A 12,021-nucleotide genomic window follows, 5' to 3' on the forward strand; every position below is an offset into this window, starting at 1 on the left:
GGCTGCCGAGGAAGCTGTGTAGTGTTTCCTCCCCAGTGGAGGCCAGTGGTGTGGGCTGGAATGGGGACTGGCAGCTCTGAAGGACTCACCCAGCTGATATCCCCCGAGACCCCGGTGACCAGAGATGATGCACTGGGTGTTTGCCACCAGTCCTGCCTCTGACCTCTCTGCTCCACGGAGCTGATGAAACCTTGTTTTGAAAGTGCCAAGTGCCTCAACCTTCTGCAAAGCACAGCTCTCCCCACGGCGCTGAATGCCTGGGAGGCTGGAGAAATGTCTAAGGTCCGGAGGAGCAGAGCTGGCGTCACGTACTCTGGCTTAGAAACTGAGCGACCTACTCGGGCACGTTAAAACCCAGCCAGAGAACATAAGTGCAGGTAATTGCTGCTCTTCTGTAGAGCCCCTGGCTAGCCTTGCCCTCGCATGAGGTGCTGTGCTCTGGGGATGTAGTAGCTGAGCAGACAGACAGCTCCTGTGCCAGGGCTGTGCTTGCCAGGCTGGGAGCTGCATCCCCAGGCTCATCCCTTACGCCTGGAAGTTAAGCTTGTCCCAGCCCCAAATTCTGGGGGAAGGGGGAAATTCCTTCATGCTGCCGGGGCAATTTGGGGAAAACACTACAAGACTGGGCAATGTGTGTGGCTTGGCCTTTACTCAGACATCTCTGTGGATCTGTGAGCTGCCCCAGCGAAGCTGCCTGGTTTCTGCCTGGGGAGCTGGGGTGGTGAGTGGATGCTCTCCAGGCCCTTCAGATCAGCGAGTCTTTCCTCACTGCCCCCTCACTTTGGTCCTTTCTGGCTGCCCAGGCCTGCTCAAAGCAGTTGACCTCAATCACTGAAACCAATCTCAACCGCTGTCTGAGGCAGATAAATAAGCCCTTGTGTTGCAAAGGGCATTAGTTGGTTTTATTGCTGAAATCTAAGCGGGGCAGCCGGGCATGAGAGCGCAGCACCGTCCCGCCGCAGCTGGTGTTGGCATGGTTGGGTCCCTGCGAATGGGCACGTGCATTCGGGATGGGAGACGGTCTCGTGCCGTGCTGTTGAGCCAAGAGCCTTTGCTGGTGCTTTTCAACTACCCCATGGCTTCTGCAGTGTGAAATCCCCCGCTGCCTGCCGTGGAAACAAAATGGGCTGAAAGTTTCCCCGTGAGACACGGAGCAATGCCACAAGCGGTGGGCAGCAGGCTGGGGGGGAGCAGGCAGCAGCCTGGCAGGGGTCTGTGCCATGGGGCAGCCTTGCTAGGGAGCCCTCTCCTGCTGCACAAATGCAAGCTAATTAATTAAGGGCTCTCGGCTCTTACTGCCTCCTGCTGCTAAGCTCTCCTGGATTTCAAGGACTGTTCTGAAATGCTGCTGGTTGCTGAGCGTGGGGCATCCCCTTTCCTCCGCAGGGGATGCATGGCTGGGCCGTTAGCACAGGGAAATGCATGCATCATTTCTTCCTCCACACAGTGGTGGCTGACTGAGGTGCTGAGCAGGGCTGTTGTGCCAGGCTGCAAAGGAGCTGAGCTGGGGGACCCCTAAGTCCTTAGACCTACAGCATTTTGCACTGGGCTTGGGGTGCAGGGCTGGCACTGAGTGAAATGGGTTGTAGCAACCCACGCTAATTACTGCCTTTGGGACTCGGGAAAGAAGCACGTGTTTCACAGCTTTTTTTAGCTCTGGTGCATGGGAGATGCGGGGCAGAGCCTACAATGGGTTTTCCCTGCGCTCCGCTGGCGGGGAGCACGGGCCGGCAGCCCCCTCTGGCCTGGGGCCCCCCTGGGGATTTAACCTCCCCCTCCTGGCAGCTCCCCTGGGAGCAGCTTTATCTGGGGAAGCAGGTTGGGGGGTTCAGCTACTGCTTTTGCCTGCCACAGGAGCACATTACAGAGGGATTAAGGGCTTTGTTCTTGCGGGGAAACTGAGGCACGGGAAAGGGACTGGGGCCAGCCAGTGGCAAGGCAGCGAGCTGAGTGCAGTCCTTCCGACGCAAGTGTTTTTTTCACCGGGCTGTGCTGCCCCAAGGACGGCAAGAGCAGGGGTGGATTTTGTTTTTAAACGCGATTCTCTTGTGGGGAGTACCGAACATCTCGTACGTCATGATTTCCTCCACGGGAGCCGTGCCCAGCCTGGCGTATCGGCCCCTTTGCTGGCGGGGAGGGGTGGGCGAGCACCTATAATGCCGCTTTCATCTCAGCCCTTCGCCCGGCAGCCGTAAATCCCAGGCTTAGGAGCTGTTGACGCAGCACGGCTGCACATGGGATCGTATGAAACACTTGTCGGGGCAGGTGGTGAGTGGTGCTGGATGTTTGGAACGGCTCGGCGTGCACCAGCCTCCCCAGGCTGGGCTGGCCCTGGTGCTGGGGGGCTGCGGGATGGGGCTGCCCCTGCCCCCCACCGGCTCTGCGGGGCTGGCGGCTGCGGGGACCACCCTTTGCCTGGAGGTTTGGGTGCCGGGCAAGGCGAGGCAGGGGCAGCCATCCCCTTCCTAGGGGGATTTGGGAGGCGCTAATGGCAGCAGAGATGGGAGCAGGGCTCTGGGGCTCGTCCCGAGCGGCAGGAGGGGGGTGTGATGGCTGAGCTTCCCTGCTCTCTCCTCTGCTGGAGATGGGTGCAGGGCCAGGCAGTGACCAGGGAGGACAGCAGCGTCCCCCAGTCCCCATCTCACCCCGTATCCAGGCTGAGCCGTGGAGACTACAGGGGAGCATCGTGGCCGGGGTGTCCCAGGGGTGGCAGGGGAACGGGGGCGAGCAGGCACACACAGGCAGGAGGGATCTTCATCTGCCTGGTGCCGGCAGGGAGCAGGGGCTCGGGGTATGCCTCGGCAGGCAGGCGGGCAGCCCCAGGCTCGCTCTGCCTGCATGAGGCCACATTTCTACCTCGTGTTTCCAGCTTCACATCTCTGCCTTCAAAGTGCCACTGAAGCCTGACCTCCTCCAAGCCGTGCCCAGCGCTTGGCACGGCTTGGTGTAGGGTCTGAGCGTGGCAAAGCCGAGCCCCAGGACCAGGACGCCTTGGCTGGAGGAGGAGCAGCAGAAACTGGTCGTGTTGCATGGAGTTAACTTGCTCCTGAGGAAATAGGGGCTTGTCTGAAAGCTTTCTCCAGGGCACACGCTGCACCTCTCGCTGTGGGGGCTGGTGCATGGATATCGCCGGGCCTTGCAATGGAGAGAGTCCCACCTCAAGGACCTGACTGGCAAAGCGCCAGCGCAGTGCCAGCTCATCCCTCCTGCCGTCCCCTTGTCCCCTTCAGCAGTCGTTGGGCTGCCCTGGGCTGTGTGTCTGGGCTCTGGGTGGAGCCAGGAGTCCCCCTGTCACCGTGGGCCAGGCACAGTCCCAGCCTCCTCCATGTGCTACCTGCACTGCTCCGGTGGCTGGCGCAGAGGGGCAGGGGAAGATGCGATGCTTTGGGTCGCGCAGGGTAAAATCGGTTGTTCCCAGTGGGGTGAGTGTGTTGGAACCACCAGCGGGACTGATCCTGCCGCTGCCCAGCCATGCGAGGTGTCCCCGTCGGCTGCCCAAAGCACATGGGTCGGGCTGCAGGGCAGGAGCTAAAGCCAGCGTGCCCGCGGGGACGTAGCCCCGTTTCTCCACACCCTGGTGCCATACCGAGCTGCGGTGGGGAGAGCGGTTTCGGGCACACAGCTCTCAGGAGCTGCCAAGACCCACACCAAGACCCACAGCATCAGGTTGGTTCTGGGAGGTGTTGTCCCACCAGGGCTTGGCTGGTTGTTGCTGGGGTCGACAGGAGTCACAGCCCTGGCTGCAGGGATGGGGCGGCGTTTTTCTGGCTGACAAGCAAGGAGAGATTGGCCACTTGTGCCTTGAAATCCCCCCAAAAACCCAGCATGCTGTGGCCAGCTAGGTTCATAAGATCTCCCCAGTGGAGAGCTACAAGGCTTCCTCCCCCAACCCTTGGAGCCCAGCCCTGCAGCCTTTTAAACAAGCTCATAATTTTTATTTTATGTTTTTAAATGCCTGGATGTGGCAATGCCCCATGGACCTGTGGGGCTCTTTAGGATAACACCAGCAAAAGCTGAGTCTAGTTTGATTTAGGCTGATCAGTCAGTGCTGTTCCCAAGCGGATCACATTGTCACACACCAAAAAAAAGTTAGTGTGCATTTATTAATATTCATTGCGATAGCCTAGGGAGTCAGAGCAAGCCATCTCTATGCCAGTCTAGCAGGTGAAATAGCAGAAACACAGAGCACAGCCCGGGGAGGGCTGTAATAGCTGGCCAGAAATATTTGCCTTCAGGTTTCCAGGCTGAGCTCTGCGCATGGTCCAGCCACCTGGTCACTGCCGGACACCCTGGTGCCATCGCCCCGTGGGGATGCATGTGGAACTGGGGAGCTGAGAGTGTCCCAGCTGCCGTGTTCCACAGGCAGACCCTTGCTGCGCGGCTCCCCGCAGCACATCCCAGGGCACGATGCATCAGCCATGGGTGCAAAGCAAGGGAACCGTCGGTGCTTGCTCCCTTGAAGGCAGCTTTCTGCTCTGTGCAGCCGTGCTGAGTGGGAACACCTTCCTTGTGCCCTGTGCAGGGTTACAGGGCCAGGACAGCAAGGCCGGGCAGCTCCGCAGGGCTCCCCAAAACACCCCGCAACCCTGCCCTGGGAGACAGCCCTTACTGGGCTCCCAGGGCCCGGCTCCCTTTGAACTATTAAGCTGCCCGGAGCCCAGGCAGATAAACGCCAATAAAGCTGTATACTGAACAAGCCTTGGTATTATCCAGCACCCCGGAGCCGCTGCGATAGCACCAGCTGTGTGCGGGGAGGCAGGCGGGGAGGACCCCGCGTTGCTCCCCAGGTACAGCTGCAATTAACGCCAACGAGGTCGGATTCACCATTACTGCTTCTCTTCAGTGTTTACAAACTGCATGGGGTTTTTTTACAGATTATGAGGAACAAGGCAGCATTGCTACACACGGAGCTATTCTGACATGGTAATTCAGACTAGGTTCTTGCGAAGGCGCTTGGAAACTGGACTGGACTAAGCCATGAAACACACTAAGGTAAGTCTGGCCCTGTGTGGCATTATTTTTGGAATAGATCCCCTCCTCCACTTTTATTTCACATGCTACTTTGCTTTGCAATACCTCTGCATCCGGACAAGTTCTCATATACAATATTTAGTGCTGAGTTAAACAAACAAACAAGTCTATCACTTACCTACATTTACAGATTTATAAAAACTAGTATTAGCTTTTATGGTAACACAAAATCTGACTTTTCTTTGGTCTGACTACTGCTGCAGATTACCTAGTTGTTACCAGGGTGTGGGAAACTCTGCAGAACGGCTAGTTTTATCTATTATAATAGGATATTTAATCAAGCATTTGAACTAGGTGCCCCTGCTTTCTGTTGCTGTAGTCAGCTAACATCTTTTAATTCATTTAGATCTAGAAATGAAAAATCCAACTTGATTTAAATTGTTGTGAACTAGATCCAGTTAGGGTAAGAAATACATACTTAATAATGTATTGGATCAGATCCTCTGTGTTGGAGTTGTTTCAGTCACTGACTGCGTAACTAGAGTGTATTAAAAGTATCTCAGGGACTGCTAGGGTGACAAACTACATTCTCACCTTTCTGACTGGGTCCGTGAGCGAGTCCTGAGCCGAACTAGGCAGATCTCCAATGACAACAATGAAAAACACTGCCTGGACATGGGCTGGTCTTCTAAAAGGCAGAAAGGAGGAGCGCTTGGCTGTGCTGTGAACACTACCTCAAGGCTCCAGGCGCGTGGCTGAGGAAGTTGGTGGCAGTTGGTGATTGCTACCTCGGACAACCGGTGCTGAGCTGTGCGCTCACCAAATTTTCTTCGTGCCTCACCAAACTGCACAGAGGGTCCTAGCCCCACCTGGCAGCCCCTTCACAGCCCCACATCTGCTGAAGCCCTGCGTTTTGTCACTCCCAACCTTTCCCTAACTGTAAATCACACCATCCCTGAGTCAGCTTTTGTTCTGGGTGTCACCTGAAGCAGGACCGTACTTCATCCTTTATGACAACTGGAGACTAATAAGTCTGCATGCCAGCAGACCTCACATGGTTCAAACCCTATTTTTAAATTTTAAAGTCTTTGACTCCTGCTTGGAAAAAACTTCCTAATTTTTATAGAGACCAACCTGTGGTTATTCGGGGCTTGGGTCGCTCCCAGAGGAACCCTGAGGCCCTTGCCTGGCTGGACCGTGCTACCACAGTTGGAAAAGGGGTTTGTGTAACGGAGTTGTACCTACTCATTCCTCCTGCCCTTCCCAATATTACACACCACCTTGTAATTGCTTAACTGAAGAGCCTCTGGACGTAGGCTTCTGGACTAGCAGATGATCAGCACTGAACAAGACCAGCGCTGCTTGAGTTAACCTGGACACGTGCTTACCCAGCTTGGCATTAAATTGGCACACAACTGATGCATCCCAGCCTGCCAGCGCTGCAGCAGTGTTCACTCCGTCCCTTACACCTTATTTTCCCAAAGAAAGGAAGGATACATACTTAGGGTAAGCAGACCTGGGTTTTCCCAGTCAGGGTTATAAAGCCAGATGGAAAATCTTTATTGATTATAGGAAGTCTTCCATAATAATTCTGGGAGATGAAGCATCTTGTTCATTGCTTACATTATTTTATGATACTTGGTAGAGTAACACCACCCTAGGAAAAGTATTTTAGTTCAAATCCGTAACATGGTATTTAATCCCAAGTACAGCAACAAAGACATGGGCTATAGAGCACTCTGTTATCACATCACACAACGGACACAAAATATCATTTCCCAAACAAGGTACTTTATACCAATTCTTAATGTTGTCTTTATCCAAGCCCTTACTGGTCAGTGCATTCAAAACAATTTTTCCTTCTCCTTCACTTTTTACAACTCCAAATACTGATACCATTTTGCAGTTGTATTCTACTTTAAATGATCACCAATCGTTATCAGTAGCTTCCAACTCTGTATTTATACTCATTAGTGGTATAATACACAGGCAGTTTTTGTTTTCAGTAGTTTAAAACAGGGTTGGATTTCATGTTACTGTATTGGGCGGTATCTGTTGGGACTGTGTAATTCTGAAGGTAGACAGCCTGCGCTGGCTACCTTTGACAGCCTGTCTGCTGGTCAGGGTGAGCAGCAGCGTGATCCCCAAGCCTTGCATCTGAGTCGTTCCAGGCTGTGTTGGAATGGCATGTCCCTCAGGCTGCTGCATGTTTTGGACACATTTAAAATAACAGAATGAACAACAGGCACAAAACTTGCTTTTGCAATGATTTCTTTGTTATACAGTTGACCGACCTATTGTTCTAATACATTTATGGAAATCTTACATATTTGAAAACTACCAAATAAAAAGACAGGTATCTAAAGGTGCACTGAACTCAGGAAGGCACCCGGCGAAGTTTTTCCCAAAAATAAATATTCTGACTGGAACAGCTTGCTCATAACACTGGGTCTGTAGAGAACTGCAGTTTCAGCGAAGTCTCCAGTGCCGTTGGAGTTATTAAAATTGGTACTAAAGTATCACTTATGACAGAGAGGTACTCATCCTCCAAGCTCGTTGCAGCACGTTGCCCTTGAGCGTTGTCTGTTACTTCTGCTTTGCTGACAGATCTGCGACAGCTCCTGGTAGCTTTTTCCTGTCTCCGAATACCCAGCAGAGGTGCAGCGTTTCACTTGAACTGGTTATCAATCAGGGTTCCTTTCATCTTGGCTTTCTTGGCTTCCAATTCAGCCTGATTAAGAAAATTAAGACAGAATGAAATAATGTCTGAGTAAGTTTCCCTTCAGTACTCCAATGAGGTTTGGTCTTCTTGTCTGGCCACTGCAAGCTTTTCACATCAGGAGCAAGAGTAGCTCAAGTTCTTTGCTGATTCCCTCCTCCCCTGAGGTACAAAACAAGGACCACCTTTAAAATCATAAAAAGCCCAAGACTAACTGCACAGGAGAAAATTTCATACTTTCTATTCTCAGGTGGAAGTGGCACATTTTCCCCCTTGCCATCTACTACTCTCCTGTCACAGCAGGTAAGATCAGCTGTGATGTTCTCGCCATTAATTCTTCAAGTGACCCTTCCAGTAGCAGCTGAGCTGGCAGGTCCTCCACAAGGGCCTTAGCCTGCCCTGATGCCTCATGGCAAAGACCTGCTCTGTCAAGCAGGCTTGAGAGCACAGCATTAGGGGTGCTCTGGTTGGCAAAACCATGGCCTGGTTTCTCCTTCCCTTGTTCCTTGTCCAACAGGTGATGGAAAGTCTCCCTGCAAAAGCTCTGCTGGCTGCTACTTAGTTAGCTCTATAGGTAAATGCATACAATTTTAAGTTCAGGAGGACTAGAAGAACATCTCTATAAAACCTGTAAAGGAAAAGTCATCCATGACTGTACCAGGACCTCTCTAAACCTGTAGTCTGATCTGCAAGATAGCTTTTGTGTACAAAGCCAACAGATCTCAGGGATTCACATTCAACACCGAAGAAAACACTCACCAACTCCTGTAGCCTTCTTTTGCTCATGCCTTTGCGTTCCAGCTGTTTCTCAATCACTTTTGCATTCTGTGCATAGGAGTCTGCAATCTCCCTCTGAAACACATACAATGTCACTTTGCAACAGCAAACCCCAAAGTGACAACGCCTCATCCAAATGGTGAGACGATCGCTGGCTCTGATCGCTGTCTGAGACAGCCGCCCAGTTCAGATGTGACTGCCACTAAGGGCAGATAAAACTCACTGCTTCAATCTCCTCCTCCTCTTCATCAATTGTGGAGACTGTGACAGAACTGAACTTGCCCATGTCTTTGGTCCGTTTGGTCATCATCACCTGGGTAAGAAGCAGTGTATTTTGTTAAACCTTGGCAACAGTTGTGCCACTAGGGATCACTTCCTCCTCCAAAGCTTTTAAGGCTTTTCATGCAAGTCATTAAGATTACCTGAACTCCGTGGGTGGCAAAGGAGAATTATCCCCAGTGATTTCTGGGCTTAGAGCTGTCATGATCAGAAGCAAACTCACCCACATATAATAGATGAGCCAGATTTTGAGAATCACTGTGCAGACTACCAATCTGACCTACTTACAAATTAAGTTTTGAAATCTAGATTTCCAAATTTATTTTGCTTTCCTTTAGTGCTAGGACTCCAAGCTGCAGTGACCTCTGTAAAGGAAAACTTAAGGCAGACAGGGAGAAGACACCAAACTGAGTTATTGTTTAAAGGTCCTTTTCTTTCTTTTTTCTCCCCTTTGCCCCTGCCATTAAGTGGTTTTACTCACCACACCTTTTCGAATAGCAGAGATAGCCTTTTTACTTCTCTAAAGCTGATTACCTTTTTGGGAGGTTCTTGTTTCTGAGTATATATGTTTGTTTTCCCAAAACCCTGGCCAAATTTGACCACAGCACCGTCAACAATGAACGTCACGGGAGCATTTTTCTGTTGGTGCTGATAAAAGAGCAGCAGTCCACACCTGGAAACAGAAACACATGTAGCTGTGAGGAAACCCAGATTCTGGATTCCTACAGTTACCTCACGAACGGATGCTAAAAGCCACTGAAGAGCCGCCGTGGTCACTCACTTGCCACACTTCTTCCTGAACTGCCGCTCTATGCCTTCTGGTCTGGGGGAGAGAGGAAGAGCTTGAGAGGAGCGCGCAGACAGCGGGCATTGGTGCCTGGCTGATGGACCCCAGCCGGGTGAGGCGGCAAGGCCGGACCAGGGCAGCCCCTTCCCCGGGCCGCGGGGGGCTCTCAGAGGGACGGGGTGGGCAAAGGCCGGGGCCCAGCCGCGTCCCACCTGCGCAGGAAGACGCTCTCCTCCTCCTCCGCGTTGCAGAACTTGTGGGCGTGCTTGGCGGCGTCCATCACCCGGGCGCGGTCCCGCGGCCGCATCGGCAGCTTCTCCAGCTGGCAGTCTGCGGGGCAGCGGCAGGGCCAGGCTGGCGGCGGGGTCGGGACGGGCACCCGCGACCCGCCGCCCCCCAGGCCCTCAGCGTCGCCGGGCCCGCGGCCTGCTCCCGGCCTGCCCCCCGCCCCCGGCCTGCGGCCCGCGGCCCGCTCCCGGCCTGCCCCCCGGCCCGCGGCCCGCGGCCCGCTCCCGGCCTGCCCCCCGCCCCCGGCCCGCGGCCCGCGGCCCGCGGCCTGCTCCCGGCCTGCCCCCCGCCCCCGGCCCGCGGCCCGCGGCCCGCCGCCTGCTCCCGGCCTGCCCCCCGCCCCCGGCCCGCGGCCTGCTCCCGGCCTGCCCCCCGTCCGCGGCCTGCTCCCGGCCCGCGGCCTGCCCCCCACCCCCGGCCGGCCCGCGGCCTGCCCCCCGCCCGCGGCCTGCTCGCGGCCGGCGGCTCACCCAGCACCAGCACCATCTGCCCGCACAGGCAGTAGTAGACGTGAAGCGGCTTCTCCCCATCGTCGTACTCCTCGCGGTCACGGGTGTCGGAGCAGACGACGGAGCGAGACACCACCTTCGGCATGGCGGCGCCGCGGCCCGGCCTCCCCGCAGGCCCGGCCTCCCCGCAGGCCCGGCCCCCGCAGCAGCGCGGCCCGCCCCGCTGAGCCTGAGCTCCGGCAAGGTTTTTCGAGCAGCAGCTTTTCCGCTCTCTCGGCGGTTTTTTTTCTGCACGTTCTCCAGGCGCGGTCGCTTCTCCTGAAGGGGTGTGGGGGGGGGCTTTGGTGTGCACCGGAGGGGCTAAGGGCACCCCGCGTCCGAGGATAGCACGGTACGATCGCGCATTAAATGCAAATTACAACGGCAAAATTTAGGCTTTACGTCATTTCTCTTAACAAACAAGCCGGGCTCCCGCGCGTGGGGAACGGGGAGGCGGCCGCGCCATTTCCCTTCACATCCAGCTTTGTGCGGCTCCGTCCAACCTGGCCGGCCGGGATGCCCTGGGTACCGGGATGCCGTGGGTACCGGGATGCCCTGCGTACCGGGATGCCCTGGGTACCGGGATGCCCTGGGTACCGGGATGCCCTGCGTACCGGGATGCCCTGGGTACCGGAATGCCCTGGGTACCGGGATGCCCTGCGTACCGGAATGCCCTGCGTACCGGGATGTCTTGCCGACGCGGATCTCTTGCGTACCTAAAGGCCTGGCACTGGACAAAGCCTCCTCCTGACAAGCACCGGGAGCTCATCCGTTTCTTGTTGCGTAGGCTGGGTAAGAGCGGGAAAGGTCAAGAACAGGAGATTTTCAGTGCAGCCATGGAAGCAATATTTTTGTTATTTTCTTTCAGCTTCTGTGAAAGGCAGTGGGTCTTCCTCCCGTGTCTTCTGAAGCCAGCTCAGAAGATCTAGAAAAGAGATTATTTTCCCTTGAATAAAGCTCTCTGTGGAAGCAGAAAGTGCAGCATAGCAGGTTGTGCTGGTTTCGGCTGGGATAGTTCATTTTCTTCACAGTAGCTGGTATGGGGCTGTGTTTTGGATCTGTGCTGAATATGGTGTTGATAACACCGGGATGTTTTCGTTACTGCTGAGCAGGGCTTACACAGAGTCAAGGCCTTTTCTGCTCCCCACCCCACCCCACCAGCGAGCAGGCTGAGGGGGCACAGGGAGTTGGGAGGGGACACAGCTGGGACAGCTGACCCCAACTGACCAAAGGGATATCCCATACCATGTGACGTCATGCTCAGCACATAAAACTGGGGGAAGAAGAAGGAAGGGGGGGACGTTCAGAGTGATGGCGTTTGTCTTCCCAAGTCACCGTTACGCGTGATGGAGCCCTGCTTCCTGGGGATGGCTGAATACCTGCCTGCCGGTGGGAAGCAGTGAATGAATTCCTTGGTTTGCTTTGCTTGCGTGCGCGGCTTTTGCTTTCCCTATTAAACTGTCTTTGTCTCAGCCCACGAGTTCTCTCACTTTTACTCTAACGATTCTTTCCCCCATCCCAGCGGGGGGGAGTGAGCGAGCGGCTGGGTGGGGCTCAGTTGCCGGCTGGGGTTAAACCACGACACGGCTGAAGGGGCAAGCAGACTCCTGCCGGTAGCGAGCGCCGCGCACCCACCCCCGCCTCCGCCGCCGCTGCCCGTCCCCGCCCGCCGTCATTTCCCCGCCCCCGGGGGCGGGGCCAGCCGCGCCCGC

General features: G+C 55.1%; 1 protein-coding gene across 1 annotated transcript; it reads right to left on the reverse strand.

Moving 5' to 3' along the window:
- Positions 1-7,225: 7,225 nt before the first annotated feature.
- STEEP1 (STING1 ER exit protein 1) lies at positions 7,226-10,575 on the reverse strand. Its single transcript, XM_075162336.1, has 7 exons — positions 10,292-10,575; positions 9,746-9,863; positions 9,528-9,569; positions 9,281-9,419; positions 8,691-8,780; positions 8,450-8,542; positions 7,226-7,702 (listed from the first exon to the last, which is right to left on the reverse strand). Exons 1-7 carry the CDS (start codon positions 10,413-10,415, stop codon positions 7,640-7,642), a joined length of 669 nt encoding a protein of 222 aa, XP_075018437.1. The 5' UTR covers positions 10,416-10,575; the 3' UTR covers positions 7,226-7,639.
- Between the last annotated feature and the right edge of the window lie 1,446 nt (positions 10,576-12,021).

This window comes from Calonectris borealis, chromosome 13 (genome assembly GCF_964195595.1).
Source record: "Calonectris borealis chromosome 13, bCalBor7.hap1.2, whole genome shotgun sequence".
Lineage (NCBI taxonomy): Eukaryota > Metazoa > Chordata > Aves > Procellariiformes > Procellariidae > Calonectris > Calonectris borealis.

Bases quoted from the DNA above. Each gene is read 5' to 3' on its own strand.
- STEEP1 (XM_075162336.1), bottom strand. From the start codon at position 10,415: ATGCCGAAGGTGGTGTCTCGCTCCGTCGTCTGCTCCGACACCCGTGAC. The intron at 9,570-9,745 runs GTGGGACGCGGC...TCTCTCCCCCAG, and splicing joins GAGAGCGTCTTCCTGCGCAG to ACCAGAAGGCATAGAGCGGC. The intron at 9,420-9,527 runs GTGAGTGACCAC...TTCTGTTTCCAG, and splicing joins TTCAGGAAGAAGTGTGGCAA to GTGTGGACTGCTGCTCTTTT.